Source organism: Bos indicus, chromosome 6 (genome assembly GCF_029378745.1).
Source record: "Bos indicus isolate NIAB-ARS_2022 breed Sahiwal x Tharparkar chromosome 6, NIAB-ARS_B.indTharparkar_mat_pri_1.0, whole genome shotgun sequence".
NCBI lineage: Eukaryota > Metazoa > Chordata > Mammalia > Artiodactyla > Bovidae > Bos > Bos indicus.
This window is the reverse complement of record NC_091765.1, coordinates 13,939,078-13,956,006: the sequence shown is the minus strand read 5'-3', so window position 1 is coordinate 13,956,006 and position 16,929 is coordinate 13,939,078. Positions and strand designations below refer to the sequence as shown.

The window sequence follows — 16,929 nt, the reverse complement described above, 5'->3', positions numbered from 1 at the left end:
CCATTGTCATTGCTGTGAACACATCACGGCTTTGAACCCATAGCTGGGACCCAAACTTGGTGCTCAGCATTGGGAGGGGCTAGCGTTAATGCAAGGAACTATGAAAACAGCACACACTTTTCCTTGCTGCTGTTCAGCAAAAGCCCTTAGAGCAGGCTCTTTAGCATTTTTTCAATCATCTGTGTATTGAAATCTCATTGTGGAGTTTAATTCCTTTACCACCTGACTCAGCTTCCTCGCCATGAAGTTCCCTTTGTACCACAAACTCAATTAGAACCCCATATTTCCCATCCTGAAAACAGATGTAAAAAAATGTAGGGTATGTGTGTGTGCACATTTGTAAGCCTATCTTTAGAAATCCAGCATACACACTGCCTTATCTGTGTCCATATATTTTCATTTAAACAGGTCCACTCAACAAGAAAAACAGAATTTAGTGACTATGTGGACAAGCTTTCTCTTAAGCCAGCCTCTGAGCAAAGATAAAGGAATAGAATTCCTTTTTTAAAAAAATCTTGAGTTATGCTATATTGGTTCTATCACTAAAATTCTGTTACTGTGACAGCATCTTAAAAGATTTTATTTTTGAGTCCTCTGGGATGGCAGGTCAGTCGCGGGCCTAAAAACCCAAACAAAAAGAACCCTGAATCAAATACCATGTAGACCAATATGCATTTCAAAGGCACTGCCACGTAGTCAGTGGGTTAGGGTTTTTGTGTTGTTTTCTTTTTCTTTCTTTTTTGGGGAGTGGGGGAGGGAAAGGGACTCTCTTTCATGTTAATCTAATTGTGCATAACCCAGGCACAGTTTGCTGTGTAGGGAAACTTTCTCTTCAGCGTCTTTCCCTACCACACACCCGGGGCTCCTTTCATTCCTCCCCTTCTGAAGTCAGAGTGCTCCCCGGGCAGACACTTGGGGGAGATTCCCAGGATGGTGATGTATTCGCTCTGCTGCGGAGGAATTTACTATCCCCTCACTTGGCAGCAAATGAAAGTGGGTATTAATTTCTCAGAGTGCTGGTAGAAACACGAGAGCGGACTGCAAGCGTGATACCCACCCAAATCTGTATGTGACGCACAGCAGGCCGCCGTTTCAAAGGAGGGAGAGGAAAGACAATGACAAGAAAGAAAAGATTCTCCGGAGTTGACTTTCTCTGCATTTTGCGTCGTTAGGTTTTGGAGAGAGATGCGAGAGGTTCGGGCCCTGAGCGGAGTTAAATTATGCAGCTGTGGGGACGCCAGGCCCTCCAGAATAGGATGCTTCGTTTAGATTTTCCACAATGCTATTGAAGTGCTTATTTTCCTCCTGAAGAGACACAAACAGATGCAAACTTCTGTAAACACTTTAGAAATGAATTCAGAGAGTTTGGCCTCTCAGCAGTGCTCAATAGCTGACAGAAAAATGTCTAATTAGTGCAAGTGGAAATAATAGGGCCACTTGGATTCCTTCCATCCTCCTCCAAGTCTACTTTTCCAAGGAACTCAAAGGGCCTTTGTCTGGCAGGTCACCCTCTCTCAGGCTTTTGTGCTCCAAACTATTAAGAGTAGAAGGGGGAAAAATAGATGAGGCAATGTTCTCTGCTCAAATATATGGTGTGTTCACGCGGGATGCAGAATAGGGTGTTTGCAGCATCCTTTACAGGTGCTCGGGAGGGATTCCTCCATTGGCCACAGCCAAAAGCAGCTCGCACGTGCATGCTGAGAAAGCTGCCTTTCAAGCACCAGCTTTCCTTCACCAACTGCCATGGAGCCTGCTCATTTTCCTTTTTCTTTTCTTTTCTCAGTTTCTAGTAACATCATTCCTTAGACAGGGCAAAGAGAAGAAAGAAATTAAATGAGAGGCTCCACCATTTTCTGAGATAAACCTTAGAGATGGTATAGGAATGATCTGTTACTTCCTTTTTGCTCTATTGAAAATTCCACTGACATTTCTTTTAGGAGTCTATCTTCGCTTGTCGCTATTTTGGCATACAGGGGAATGGGAGCACAGGAACTAAGTTCTCTTCCCTATTTTGTTCCCCTTCATTTATTTAGCACCCATAATGTGCCAGGCTCTGTGCTGAACATTTGACCCACGTTTCTTCTAATTCTCAAACAGCACCAAAAATCAATATTATCCACATGTCACAGATGAGGAAACTGAGACTCAGAGAGGTTAAGTAACTTGCCATGGCAAACGAACGGAAGACCCTGGACACAATCCAGATACTTACGGTTTCATCTCAGACATTTTTTATCCCTAGAAGTGGATTTGCATAGTTTTTATATCTCTGATGTCCCTGCTACTGCTGCTGCTGCTAAGTCACTTCAGTCGTGTCCGACTCTATGTGACCCCATAGACGGCAGCCCACCAGGCTCCCCCGTCCCTGGGATTCTCCAGGCAAGAACACTGGAGTGGGTTGCCCTTTCCTTCTCCAACTCCACCTAATTTTTACTGTACCTTCTTGAACTTAAGAAATACAGTTTTAAGTGTCATTTGGGGTTCAACTTCTATTTATTTCTTTTCCTCTTTAGTATAGGCTTCTTTCGTGCCTGCTAATTTTTGACTGGATTCTAGGCATTATAAATTTTACCTTATAATATGGCAGATTCTTTGTGTGCCTGTAAATATTCTTGAACTTTTTCCTGGAACTCAGTCCAGTTAGTAAATAGTTTGATCCATTTCAAGCTTGCTTCTAAACTTTCAGAGTGGGCCAAGAGCCACTTTCTCTGAAGTTAATTTTGTCTCACTACTGAAGCATTACACTTCTGAACATCCTACCCCATGCCCTGTGAACGACATGATTTCCTACTCTGGCTGGCAGAAACACAAACTACATGAGGCTTGGGGATTGTTTCCTCTGTTCCAGTCAAGTGGTTCTTTCCCCAGCATTGGGTGGGGATGAGCTGATCAGTATTCTGCTGAAGATTCAAGGGGACCTTCTGCAGATCTCTGGATTTCTTTCTTTGTGCAGCTCTCTGCTTTTGGTACTTTGCTCTGTGAACTCTGGCCACCTTATCTTCCACAGACTCTTAGAAGCTCCATCCCCTCAACTTGGGAAGACCACCTCATTAGACTCACAGAGCATCCTTTCAGCTGTGTAAGGAATGCCCAGTTGGAATAACCTCCAGTTAATAACCAAATTATCATTTGGTCTCATGGTACATACCAGCTTTCACTAGAGAGTTTTAAAATACTGAAATTAAAGGTCAGAGATGACCTGGAAAGTTTTCTTTCTCTTATTTTAAAATACATAACAAGAACACTGTTTTCAATTGGGATTTGTTTTTATTTGCCCCTGTTTTTCTTTTTTTCTTAGAAATATTTTTATCATAATATAGGATACAGCGTCCTAAGAACCACTGTTTGAACTCAGTAAGTGATGAGTTCAGCCCTAGCTCCAAAGACCCAGATTCCTATGCCCAGATTCCTGTGCGGATTAGGCCCTGCCCAGAACCACCTTGATCAGACACAGGGGGAAAGCAGAAGAAAGACTGGCCCTCAAGAGACTTGAGTTCCTCAAGGATCAGCGAGGTTGTCAAGAAACTGAAGCTCTGTTCCCTGTTGGTGGTATTGTAAAGTGGTGTAACCGCCATGGAAAACAGTATGGCGGCTCCTCAGAAAATTAAAAATATAACTACCACTTAATCCAGCTACCCCAGTTTCTGAAAGAATTGAAAGCAGGGCCTCAAAGAGGTATTTGCACACCCATGTTCATAGCAGTACTATTGACAATACTCAAGCGGTGGAGGCAACTCAAATGTCCACTGACAGATGAATGGATAAACAAAAACTGGTATATTGTGTAATATTCTATACAACATTTTAAAGGAAGGAAATTTTGTCACATGCTACAACACGGATGAACCTTAAAGACTTTATGCTAAGTCAAGTAAGCCAAAATCTGTATGATTCACTAGTCTTTCACTAGACAAAATCTGTTTGATTCACTAGTATGACATACCTTAGAAGAGTCAAATTCATAGAAACAGAAAGTAAAACGGAGGTTACCAAGGGGCTAGGGAGAAGGGAGAAAGGGTTTATTTAATGTGTATTGAGTTTCATATTTGCAAGATAAAAAAGTTCTGAAGATCTAATTTACAACAATATGAATACACTTAACACTACTGAATGCCATACTTAAAAAAGGTAAGATGGTAAATTTTATGTTCTGTGCTTTTTACCACAACAGAAAAGGAAAGAAAAAAAAATGATAGAGACTTGAGTTCCTTCCTGCCTGACCCTGACCCTTTTGACTTTGTAACTTTGGAAAGTCGACCTCTCAGTCTCCGTTTCCTTAGCTTACTTAGATTTTGTAGTTACTATAAATATAAATGAAATCATGTGTGTGAACGTTTTTCATAAACTATATGGTACTACAAAGATGGAAACCATTATTGTCAAGGAGGAAAAGGAAGAGAATCAGCCCTGGAGAACAGCTGCTGCTGCTAAGTCACTTCAGTCGTGTCTGACTCTGTGCGACCCCATAGACAGCAGCCCACCAGGCTCCCCCATCCCTGGGATTCTCCAGGCAAGAACACTGGAGTGGGTTGCCATTTCCTTCTCCAGTGCATGAAAGTGAAAAGTCAAAGTGAAGTCGATCAGTCGTGTCTGACTCCTAGCGACCCCATGGACTGCAGCCCACGAGGCTCCTCCATCCATGGGATTTTCCAGGCGAGAGTACTGGAGTGGGGTGCCATTGCCTTCCCTGGAGAACAGACCTGCCTCTAAACATTGCATCCCACATAGGTACTCTTACCCAGAAAACTGAAGTGAGACCCCTATGAGAATGAAGAGCAGAACTAAACGTCAGGCATGCACCTCAAAGAGAAGGGGCTCACTGTGGCTTGCTGAGTACCCTCCACAGGGTCATGAGCAGGGTGACAGGAATCGAGTCGCTGTTTCAAAGAACGGTTTAAGAGAGCCTGGCAGCGGCGGACGCCGCACGTTCTGCAGACAGCAGCTGAGGTCGCAAACCAGAGGGCCGTGTTGTGCACCTACCGTAGAGAGGACTCTTGATCAGAGACTCCGTGTTAAACAGAGCTGGGCATACATAAAGTCAGCAATTTCCTTTTCTATCTTTAAATTTACATTTTACAAATGTCAGATGACTGGCTTGTTCTCATTTTAAAACTTGTGTTTTCAGATTAATGGTTTACTTGACAATCCTCAGTAGAAGTTTTGAGCATTTCAGTTTTAGTTAGGCATTTTGGGTTGAGTTAAACAGAGGCTCACACAAGGAAATTCTTAGAATAGGGTGTACATCATTATGAACATACACATGGGATGGTAAAGGAAGCCTGTAACTCTAATAACAGCATTGGTGAAAATGTGGATCTGGATTCACAGTCACATTCTTGGACTTCACGCGGGTGTTATACATAAATGTAGCTTAGCTAAACTCTACTCTCTGCTTCTTCCTATCCTGCAGCAACTGGAAAATTCTGTGTTTCTTAGTTTAGACTGATAAATTCATTTTTCAATTCAGACCACAGAGTCATGGGCTAGGTATGAGGTAGGTACTCTTAGGTTAGCCTTCAGCTGGTGGTAAGATGGGGAGAGGGGATCAAGGTCAACAAAAAACGTTGCTGCTTCAAAGGCAGGAGCTGTGAGCAGAGCAGTTTCCTTTAGAGGGGGCTATGGTGTGTTAGGTGGACTTCCCAAATGGCACTCATGATAAACAACCCACCTGCCTATGCAGGAGACCTAAAGAGATGCAGGTTCGATCCCTGGGTGGGAAAGATCCCCTGGATGAGGGCACTCTAGTATTCTTGCCTGGAGAATCCCTTGGACGCAAAGACTCACAAAGGTTTCGGACACGACTGAAGTGACTTAGCACACAGCACATGTGGTGTGTTAGGTAATGATTGACATTGGGGTCTTTACACAGATCCAATAAATAACACCTCTCTTACCCTCCTAGAGCAAACTAAGAAATAAAACAAAAGAGTTAGGGAGACAAGAGATTAAATATTACCTTTAATTCTGACAAAGGCTAACTTGGAAGATACAGCTAGGTTTTAGGGCAAGGGGTTCTGCTAGATGAACCCCAGAATTATGTTGACTTCCCTATTCAGTCACAGAAATTACTGAGCCAAGCAGAACACCCCATAAGGGGTGGTTTTCTAGATAAGGCATGACATAGAAGAGCAGAGAAGAAGAATCCCTGTTTCCTTTAGACACTCTGATCCCAAAAGAAAAAACTGAGGAGCTAAGCAATGCATGCCCAGTTTCTTCCCAAGTTTACCAATCAAAATCGTCCACCTCTCCTGGGGCAGAATAAGTAGAAAGAGGCCAGGAGTGCTACAGTAACTGAGCTCCCTGCATGTGGAAGGAACCATCAAAAGGAGAGAAGAGATATTCCCCCTAACAATTGGTATTACTATTAATATCACAATTTCAATAGTGATCAACTAAGAACAAAAGGACAAATACAAGAGCACATTATCACTTTTTAAACTTAAAAAACACAGTAATAGGTTAAAAGCCTTAACAAGAATTCATTCGTTTGAAAAGAGAAGGATTATTGTGGTGGTTCTTGGTAGCAAGGTATAAATGAAAAGAAATATTGAGTTGGCCAATACATTCATTTGGGTTTTTCATAAGATGTTCTGGAGAAATCCAAACGAACTTTTTTGGTCAACCCAGTAGGATTTTAGGAGTCAGAATGGGAGGAATAATTCAATTGGATGATTAAAATACTGATTTTGACAATTAAGTAAATAGAATCTGCCTCTTAGGATTTTTGGTGATGATTAAATTAATACATATAAAGCTCTTAGCACTGTGCCTGGTACCTAGTTTTACCCAATAAATGTTAGTACTTATGTGATGAAGAAAGCAGTGTTTGTATAAGAAGATTGTGGTAGGAAAATGGACAATGCTTATAATGCTTTCTAGGCTTCATATGCGGAGAAGGCAATGGCACCCCACTCCAGTACTCTTGCCTGGAAAATCCCATGGACAGAGGGGCCTGGTGGGCTGCAGTCCATGGGGTAGCTAGGAGTCGGACACGACTAAGCGACTTCACTTTGACTTTTCACTTTCATGCATTGGAGAAGGAAATGGCAACCCACTCCAGCGTTCTTGCCTGGAGAATCCCAGGGATGGGGGAACCGGGTGGGCTGCCATCTATGGGGTCGCACAGAGTCAGACATGACTGAAGCGACTTAGCAGCAGCAGCAGCAGCAGGCTTCATATGTGAACTGAGAAGCCCAGAAAACATTCTACTTGGTTTAGCAAATGGGTGGTAAATTCATTTATGTTATCAGCTGTATGACTTTTAATGTCTTTAGTGTAATAATGTCTTTAGTGTAATACCTTAGGCTTCCGTGATAGCTCAGTTGGTAAGGAATCTGGCTGAAGGTCCGCTGGAGAAGGGATAGGCTCCCCACTCCAGTATTCTTGGGCTTCCCCTGTGGCTCAGCTGGTAAAGAATCTGCCTGCAGTGAGGGAGACCTGGGTCGGATCCCTGGGTTGGGAAGATCCCCTGGAGAAGGAAAAGGCTACCCACTCCAGTATTCTGGCCTGGAGAATTCCATGTACTGTATGGTCCATGGGGTTGCAAAGAGTTGGACACGACTTAGCAACTTTCACTCACAGTATAATACCTTAAAAGCCCTAAATATGGTGTTTTTCCATAAAAGTTTGCCTCATTTATATCTCTATTTCTCACTCTTTGTTATACTTTCATGTCTGCTTCTTTTCTTATTTTATTCATTAACTAAACATGATCATATAAATATAAAATATTACCTAGAATTCTGTATTTCTTATTAATTAAAATGTAGGCAATAAATGAAGCAGGGTGTTATGAACTGATGTGGAAAGCTATGCTAGATGTTATGGTGACTGAAAAAACCAAGTAACACAACACTATGTCTAGTGTAATTTCATTTAGGAAGGAAAGGAAGGAAAAGAAAGGGAGAGAAGAAAGAAAAAGAGAGAAAAGGAGAAAGGGAGGAGGAAAGGCACCACAAGGAATCAATTAATGTCTAAATATACATAAAAGGGTAGAGGAATTTCTGGAAAGATCTCTGTGAAACCATTATCAGGAAGAACAAGAATGCAATTGGTGGGAGTCAGGGAGAAAATAAGGTAGGGAATCAGGAAACAAAGGGGCACATTTAATTTTGACTGGGTATTGTTTGGACTTTTAATAATGGGATATATGCATTTTATCACCTGTATAACTTTAGAAATGTAATAGGGAAAATAGAATAAAAAATATTTAATCCCACAAATGAATTGGGATGACGACGACGATGATGACTGTCTTTTGGTTCAGTCTCCTCCTAGACGGGGGAGCCTGGTGGGCTGCCGTCTCTGGGGTCGCACAGAGTCGGACACGACTGAAGCGACTTAGCAGCAGCAGCAGCCTCCTAGCTCTCCTAGCTCTAGGTTTTGTTGTTCTTTTGATCACAATACCTAGAAGACTAGCCTGGTCCCAAGGCTGCTCTCTTTTCTGCCGGGCGCTCTTTCGGTTCTGTTGATGGTGTCTGGTGGATGTTCCCCCAGGCGTCCCTGAAAGCCTCCATCCTCGCCCGGGACTGCGCCACGGCCGCCGCCATCGTGTTCCTGAGCGACCGTCTCCTGTACGGGCTCGACGTCTCGGGCCAGCTGCTGCAGGTCGCCAAAGCGCTGCACAGGCTGCAGCCCGCGACGCCCATCGCCCCGCAGGTGGTCATCCGCCAGGCCCGAATCTCGATGCATGCAGGTAGGCTTCCTCCGGCGGGCCCCCCTTGTCCCGGAGTCGTCCCGTCCGGGCTCGTCTGCACTCGGGGCTCCTTGACTTCCACGGGGCCGACGGGAACCGCGGCCCGCGGGCCTCCCTTTGCAGCCTCCCGCGCTCCCGCCTGCCGGCCTGCCGCGGCGCCCTTCCACCCGCCTCTTGCCAGCACAAAGGCCCTGGCATAAAGGGTTTCAGAGCCAAAAGCAATAGAGAAAATTGTGAAAGGGGGTGGAAAATACTAATTGGAGCTTTTGTCGTCTAACAAATCTGTCCCGCTGCTTTCAAACAGGGGTATCTGAATTGCTGTACTTCTGACCAAGAGCCTTTAAAAAGCAGATTAGAATTCTACTATTTTCTCTTAGCTCTGCTGTCTCCTTTCTGTAGGGCCACTTGACTATGCTAACAATAGAGCTGACAAACCCACTGAAGTAATTTGAGATTTTTTTTTCCATCACTAGGAGCACCGGTACAGTACCTGATTAGGCCTTAAAGTATCTTTTTTTTTTCCTTCTGTCACTTTGAATGAAATGAAAAATGAGGCTGACATTCTAACTGAGGCTGTAATGTAGAGGAGCGCTGGTGGGGGCAGGGGCCTGCTCTGTGTTACAGCAAAGTTCACTTCCATAGAATTCTTGAATTATTTAAATTACTGATAACCATAAGGTTTAGAAACGTGTAGCCTGCTGTACTCATTTCCAAGAGTGAAAGAGTAAAGGACAAAAGTAGAATGCCAGTGGCCTCTCCCAGAAACAGAACTGGCTCATTTTAAAAACTGGGTTTAGCTATTGCTATTGTTTTAATAACTCTGTACTTGAAGAGGTTAAAAATATCTTTTAACTACTTCATTTCCTTTGAAAAGGAACTGTACTGACTATACTGAATGAGACAGTTGCTGAATACAGAGAGGGGCAGAGATAAAAGGACAGAGAAATGGGCTTGTGGAGGCTAACTTTTCAAAAAGCCCAAGCTCATTCACTCTCAAGTTCTTGCAGCTGTGTGTAAATTGTACCCGGGTCTTATTATATAGCGGAGAAGGCAATGGCACCCCACTCCAGTGCTCTTGCCTGGAAAATCCCATGGATGGAGGACCCTGATGGGCTGCAGTCCATGGGGTCGCTAAGAGTCGGACATGACTGAGCAACTTCACTTTGACTTTTCACTTTCATGCATTGGAGAAGGAAATGGCAACCCACTCCAGTGTTCTTGCCTGGAGAATCCCAGGGACGGGGGAGCCTGGTGGGCTGCCATCTATGGGGTCGCACAGAGTCGGACACTGAAGTGACTTAACAGCAGCTTATTATATAGTTTTCTAAAGTAACTACATCAACAGAGTTGAACTTGGGGAAAAAAAGTCTTACTTCAAATGTCCATAATTGGGGACATTTTTATAATGTTTGGGGTTTATCATCTTTAAGGTATGAGAGAAACCTAACCACTAATGTTCCTCCTGACAGCATCAGAAGGAATGATGTGTCAGCAGAATGTTCTCCGATGAGGGGGCGGTGGCACCGAAAAATGAGGGCTGGGTGTGGGCAGGCAGTGTCCTAATGTTTGTTCTCACTAAATAGAACTTGGAACAGAGGGCATGTTGTATAATACATGGATTTGCTGTAGTGTGACGTGTTAATCAAGGTCAAGTCGGTAGGCTGGCGTGTTGATAGCTTTGCTTTACACGAGCAAATAATCTTTTCACTTATTTGGTTGGTTGGTTGGTTGTCTCTCACATCTCTAACCAAGGTAGTATAGAGTTTTTCTCCTGATGATGGGTTAAGCCTTGCTACCATCATGAACAGTACACTTCTCTGCCCACATATCATATGTCTAAGGTAAAAGTCCTAGATCTTATTCTCCAACAGTTGGAGTTATCATTTCCTCAAAGATACTACCAGAAGTGCCACAAGAAGACAAATTCAGTCTCAGGATTAGGTGCTTACTTGTGAACATCTGCCCCCAAACATCTCTTGAGCCTCTACCTACGCTGGGTTTCCCAGAGAGAAAGGGGGCTTAGAGCAGGGTGGTGTCCTGGAAAGCAGAGAAGATAGAGGGGAAGGGCATCTCAATCCCCAGCATTTGGGAAACCTGATGGAGCAGAAGTGTGTGTGATACCATAAGGGTAAGGAAAAGGAACGAAAAGAATACGAGGGGACAGCACAGTCTTCCTGTTTTGCCCTTTGACCGAGCCTTCCTGGTATCCACTCAAAACGCATTCCAAAGGTCTGAGTATTCAACATCATGAGATTTCAGAGGCAAGAGAGGATGCCCTGGGCCTGCTCAGCTCACTCTTGCCTGAAATTAGACAAAACCTTTCAAGCCACAATTAGAGATAAAGATTCAGACTTACAGTTCCATCAACATGGAGAACTCGGAATCTTCTCCCATTACATAAATATAGTAAACTCAATGTTCTTAAATGCACGAAAGATAGATGTTCAAAGTCAGAATAGTAGATTACTGCTCCTGACACTATAGCCAAAGGGATTTACACTTGGATACACTCTAAGGGAAGGGATTGCCGCTTTAATTCCTGAGCAGGGACAGGGCGTTGGGCTTCGTGGGGTGAAATATTTGCATAAAGCTGGAATTCTTAAAAGTTTGCACAGCTATGAAATGGGACTGAACAGCTCTATCAACCCAACCAGAGAAGTGGGGGAGGGAAGCCTGCTCTCTGCCCAAGCTCTGAGATGGAAGCCAAATATATATATATATATATTTTGTTGTTGTTGTTCAGTCACCCAGTCGTTCCTGACTCTGCGACCCCATAGACTGCAGCACTCCAGGCCTCCCTGTCCCTCACCATCTCCCGGAGCTTGCCCAACTTCATGTTCATTGCCTTGGTGATGCCATCCAGCCATCTCATCCTCTGATGCCCTCTTCTCCTTCTGCCCTCAATCTTTCCCAGCATCAGAGACTTTTCCAATGAGTTGTCTGTTTGTATCAGATGATCAAAATACTGAAACTTCAGCTTTAGCATCAGTCCTTCCAGTGAATATTTAAGGTTGATCTCCCTTAAGATTGACAAGTTTGATCTCCTTGCTGTCCAAGGGATTTCAGGAGTCTTCTCCAGCACTGTCGTTCAAGGGCATCAATTCTTTGGTGCTCTGCCTTCTTTATGTCCAGCTCTCACAACCGTACCCAACCACTGGGAAGACCACAGCCTTGACTATATGGACCTTTGTCAGCAGAGTGAAGTCTCTGCTTTTCAACACACTGACTAGGTTGTCATTGCTTTCCTGCCAAGAAGCAATTGTCTTCTGATTTCATGGCTGCAGTCCCTGTCCACAGTAAATTTGGAGCCCGAGAAGAGGAAATCTGTCACTACTTCTGCCTTTTCCCCTTCTATTTGCCATGGAGTATGGCAAAAAGTGAAGAGGAACTAAAAAGCCTCTTGATGAAAGTGAAAGTGGAGAGTGAAAAAGTTGGCTTAAAGCTCAACATTCAGAAAACTAAGATCATGGCGTCTGGTCCCATCACTTCATGGGAAATAGATGGGGAAACAGTGTCAGACTTTATTTTTGGGGGCTCCAAAATCACTGCAGATGGTGACTGCAGCCATGAAATTAAAAGACGCTTACTCCTTGGAAGGAAAGTTATGACCAACCTAGATAGCATATTCAAAAGCAGAGACATTACTTTGCCAACAAAGGTCTGTCTAGTCAAGGCTATGGTTTTTCCTGTGGTCATGTATAGATGTGAGAGTTGGACTGTGAAGAAGGCTGAGCGCCGAAGAATTGATGCTTTTGAACTGTGGTGTTGGAGAAGACTGTTGAGAGTCCCTTGGACTGCAAGGAGATCCAACCAGTCCATTCTGAAGGAGATCAGCCCTGGGATTTCTTTGGAAGGAATGATGCTGAAGCTGAAACTCCAGTACTTTGGCCACCTCATGCGAAGAGCTGACTCATTGGAAAAGACTCTGACGCTGGGAGGGATTGGGGGCAGGAGGAGAAGGGGATGCCAGAGGATGAGATGGCTGGATGGCATCATCGACTCGATGGACGTGAGTCTGGGTGAACTCCGGGAGTTGGTGATGGACAGGGAGGCCTGGCGTGCTTAGATTCATGGGGTCGCAAAGAGTCGGACATGACTGAGCGACTGAACTGAACTGAATGTATGTATATATCCATCCAAAAAGAAAGAGCAGCAAATCTGTGCCAGGTGTCTATGTTGAGTCTGAATTTACCCACAATTACCCCAGCAAGTAATTAAGAGAAAACTAATTCAGTACTGAAATTTCTGGGGCCTCTCAGATCAAGTACAAACCTATGCTCCAGAGAAACATCCACACTCCAGAGGTGTCTCTTAATGTCCCGACCAGAAAGATACACAGTGTCACTTCTGCCACGTCTTTTGTCCACAGTAGGTCACAGGGCCAGTTCAGGCTCAGGGGAAGGAAAATAAATTCTAGATTCCACTTCTTGTTGGAGGAGTGGCAGGGTCACATTGCAAAAGAACATGTGGGTCGGAAGAGATTGTTGTGACCGCCTCTGGAACACACTGCCACAATCAGGCATATGGCTGTGTGTGCACTTTGAAATAGGGTGGTCAGGGAAGGCCTTATGAGACAGCGAAGTGACATCTGAGCAAAGACCTGAAGGAGAAGGGAGCAAGCCTTGTAGATATCTGAGATAAAAGCATTCCAAACTAAAATAAGTAAATATAAAGACCCTGACGTGGGAACAAGCCTCACAGGTTCAAGGAATAGTCGGGAAGCCACTATCACCAAACTAAGAGTGAGGATGAGGGAAAGAATGGTAGAGATGAGGTCAAAGAAGTCCCAGGGGCCAGACCATGTAGGGCTTCGAGGGACCTGGAAGCAGAAATGGACAAAAGGATAAATGATTGAGATTCCTACTTACATTCATAGGTTAGGCCTATGAATTAGATTGGGCTTATGAATTCATAGGTTAGGCCCCACCTACGTGGTGTTGATGAAGTCAGTGAAAAGTTTACAAAGAACTTCTTCTCTACCAACCCCCTAAAAAATTCCCTCCTGATAATTCTGTTATGGTCTAGTCACTAAGCTGTGTCCAACTCTTTGCAACTCCATGGACTGTAGCACACCAGGCTCCTCTGTCCATGGGGTTTCCCAGGCAAGAATACTGGAGTGGGTTTTTTGTCTCCTTCTCCAGGGGATCTTCCTGACCCAGTGATTGAACCTCGGTCTCCTACATTGCAGGCCGTCTCCCGCATTGCTGGCGGATTCTTTACCAATTGAGCCACCAGGGAAGCCCTAATAATTCTGTAAATAGTCTTATTCACTTCACAGGCAACTCAACTCTACTTTTGGAGTAGAGTCCTGGCAGAGTTTGCACAAGAAGGAGATGCAGCCTCTGAGAAAGATTTGCCTGTACTTCTCAAGCCTTACTCTGTATGAACGGATTATTTATTCATATAAATGAACACGTGTGTACACATATACACATGTGTATATACTTGGGAATCTAATTGCAGTTTCAGTTACTACATAACTTCCCATCTTACCAGTTCCTGAAAACTGCATCTTCTTTTTTACTTTTGTGTGTGATGTAGTTACTGATTTTAAATTTTAAAATATGATGTTTCCCTGTTATAATGTGTTTACCTTAGAGCATGAACAGCAGTAGTATTTAAAGCACGTGTTCAGAACTAATTATGTGGCATTTGGTTGCTTCTTTTCAGGGAAACTTTTAAAAGCAGAGTATATCCTGAGCAGTCTAATAAGCAACAATGGAGCAACGGGTAAGGTGCTGTCATATCGTCACCATAACCGTCACGCACTGTCCCTACCAGAATTCCAGTTCAGAAACAACTCAATGACCTCGTAGTTACTGTGCACTGAATATTCCCGAAATCCCTGGAACTGGCTCTGCCCCAGTGAAAGAAGTGGCTTTGGTTGAGCAGTTTACTTCTCTGTGTTTCCATTTTCTCTTATTAAAAAGGAAAACAAAACAACCAAGTCTTCTAATATTGCCCTGCTCTATTGTGGAGGGTGTTACCTAATCAGCGTTAGTTGTGGAAGTAGGTAACTCCCTGGGCTTCAGAAAAGGCTCAGCTGAAGCTTTGTAAAGAATTGTGAATGGAAATTGAGCCTGTAAGTTCAGGAGAATACACTTACAGCTTTATGTATTTCAGTGATCTGAAAAATAAACTGTATTTGGCTATAGAGAAAATGTAATAAAAACTTATTTTGAAATGGATTTCTTAGAATATTTTAACATACATGAAAGGAAGGAAGTCCTAATAGTTGAGTAACAAGTAATTTAAGCCTCAGATATCTTGTCTGAATTTCTAGGCATTCAACAAGTTTCCCAGCAAGTTGAACACAATTCCCAGTCAACTTTTTTTATTCCTATTTTTTGGCTGTGCCATGCATGGCATGTGGGATCTTAGTTCCTGGACCAGGGATTGAACTCATGCCCCCTGCGTGGAAGTGCGGTGTCTTAACCACTGAAGCTAGGGAAGTGCCCTAGTTGACTTTTAAGCTCAATATACTTGGATATAAGGTCCCAAACTCCTTGAAACTTGTAGACATTTCCAGTGGGAAGCCAATTGGAAATAAAAATATTGACGATAATACTTCTTTTCTGTGGCCACCATCACTAACCTACAATATGCATTATTTCCCATCTTCTGCACTCCCCAACACACACACATATAGATTAAAAGCCAGGGAGAAAGTAAGGGGGTCAATGTGGTAGAGAATAGTGAGTGATTATGATAAAGAGCCTGACTATTTTTGATGTTTGGCCACTGGCAGTTATCAGGTCCCAGCTTCTTGCCCTTGTGCCCCACATCTGGACAGGCTGAGTTTTTTTTAAAGCTCATTTATCAGTAAACCTTGGCCTAGCTTGTGGGAACCTTTACCCCAGCCCCACACCCTAATCAAAATAAAAAGAGAAGCCATCCACCACTCCCTTCACTTAAGTCAAACAGACCAGCTTAGGTGCCTTCCCTGCCCTCCTCAGAAAGGCTCATTATGTAAGCACTAAATCTTTTCATATCCTCCCGGTGCATGTGTGGGATCATCAGTTTCAACATCCAAACCAATTTTGGGTGAATGGAATGGATCCCGCCCTCCTCTCAGGAACCACAAGACAGTGGAAGTGACACTAGTTAATTAACCTGGGAAGCCTTGGAGGCAAGACCACTGAGGATGAGCCCTGGAGTAGAAGGAGGAGGGAGCAGAATCCCAAGTAGTGGGAATGACAAGTGCAGATACCATGAAGCAAGTAAGTGTGTGTGTGCGTGCATGCATGCAGGTGTTCAGTCATGTCTGACTGTTCATGACCCTGTGGACTGTAGCTCACCAGGCTCCTCTGTCCGTGAAACTTTCTAGGCAAGCATACTGGAGCAGGTAGCCTTTTCCTACTCCAGGGGATCTTCCCGGTCCAGGGATCGAACCCACATCTCTTGCATCTCCTGTACTGACAAGCGGATTCTTTACCACTAGCAAGAGTTGGCTGCTATTATAAGGAGAAGGCAATGGCACCCCACTCCAGTACTCTTGCTTGGAAAATCCCATGGACGGAGGAGCCTGGTGGGCTGCAGTCCATGGAGTCCCTAAGAGTCGGACACGACTGAGCGACTTCACTTTCACTTTTCACTTTCCTGCATTGGAGAAGGAAATGGCAACCCACTCCAGTGTTCTTGCCTGGAGAATCCCAGGGACGGGGGAGCCTGGTGGGCTGCAGTCCATGGGGTTTCGAAGAGTCGGACTCAGCTGAGCGACTTCACTTTCACTTTTCACTTTCCTGTGGCAACCCACTCCAGTACTCTTGCCTGGAAAATCCCATGGACGGAGGAGCCTGGTGTGCTGCAGTCCATGGGGTTGCGAAGAGTCAGACACGACTGAGCGACTTCACTTTGACTTTTCACTTTCATGCATTGGAGAAGGAAATGGCAACCCACTCCAGTGTTCTTGCCTGGAGAATCCCAGGGACGGGGGAGGCTGGTGGGCTGCCGTCTATGGGGCCTCACAGAGTCTGACACGACTGAAGTGACTTAGCATAGCATAGCATAAGGAACACAAGCAGAGCCCAGTTGGTTATCGGGAGAGGTGGGGACCAGGCAGGAGTCAATTCCTGTGAAGCCTTGTAGGTTATAGCAAGGAGTTTAGACCTTATTCTACATACAGAGAAGAAACTGTTTACCAAATCTATGTCACATGTGTTCATGAAGGCTTCCATGAACATAGTTTTATTTCACCAGGCTTTTTCTTTAATAATTCAAGGTCAAAAATGTTT

At 44.1% G+C, this 16,929-nt stretch overlaps 1 protein-coding gene across 10 annotated transcripts in view; it reads left to right on the top strand.

The window, feature by feature from the left end:
- Positions 1 to 16,929, top strand: part of ALPK1 (alpha kinase 1) — a 123,935-nt gene that overhangs the window by 87,240 nt on the left and 19,766 nt on the right. For all 10 annotated transcript variants that reach the window (XR_011567064.1, XM_070791061.1, XM_070791060.1 and 7 more), the window contains 2 exons: positions 8,497 to 8,695; positions 14,366 to 14,425. Coding sequence is in view for 9 of the 10 variants with exons in the window: in XM_070791061.1 (XP_070647162.1) it covers positions 8,497 to 8,695; positions 14,366 to 14,425 (259 nt within the window). In the remaining variant the exon portion in view is untranslated. The remainder of the gene's footprint in view (positions 1 to 8,496; positions 8,696 to 14,365; positions 14,426 to 16,929) is intronic.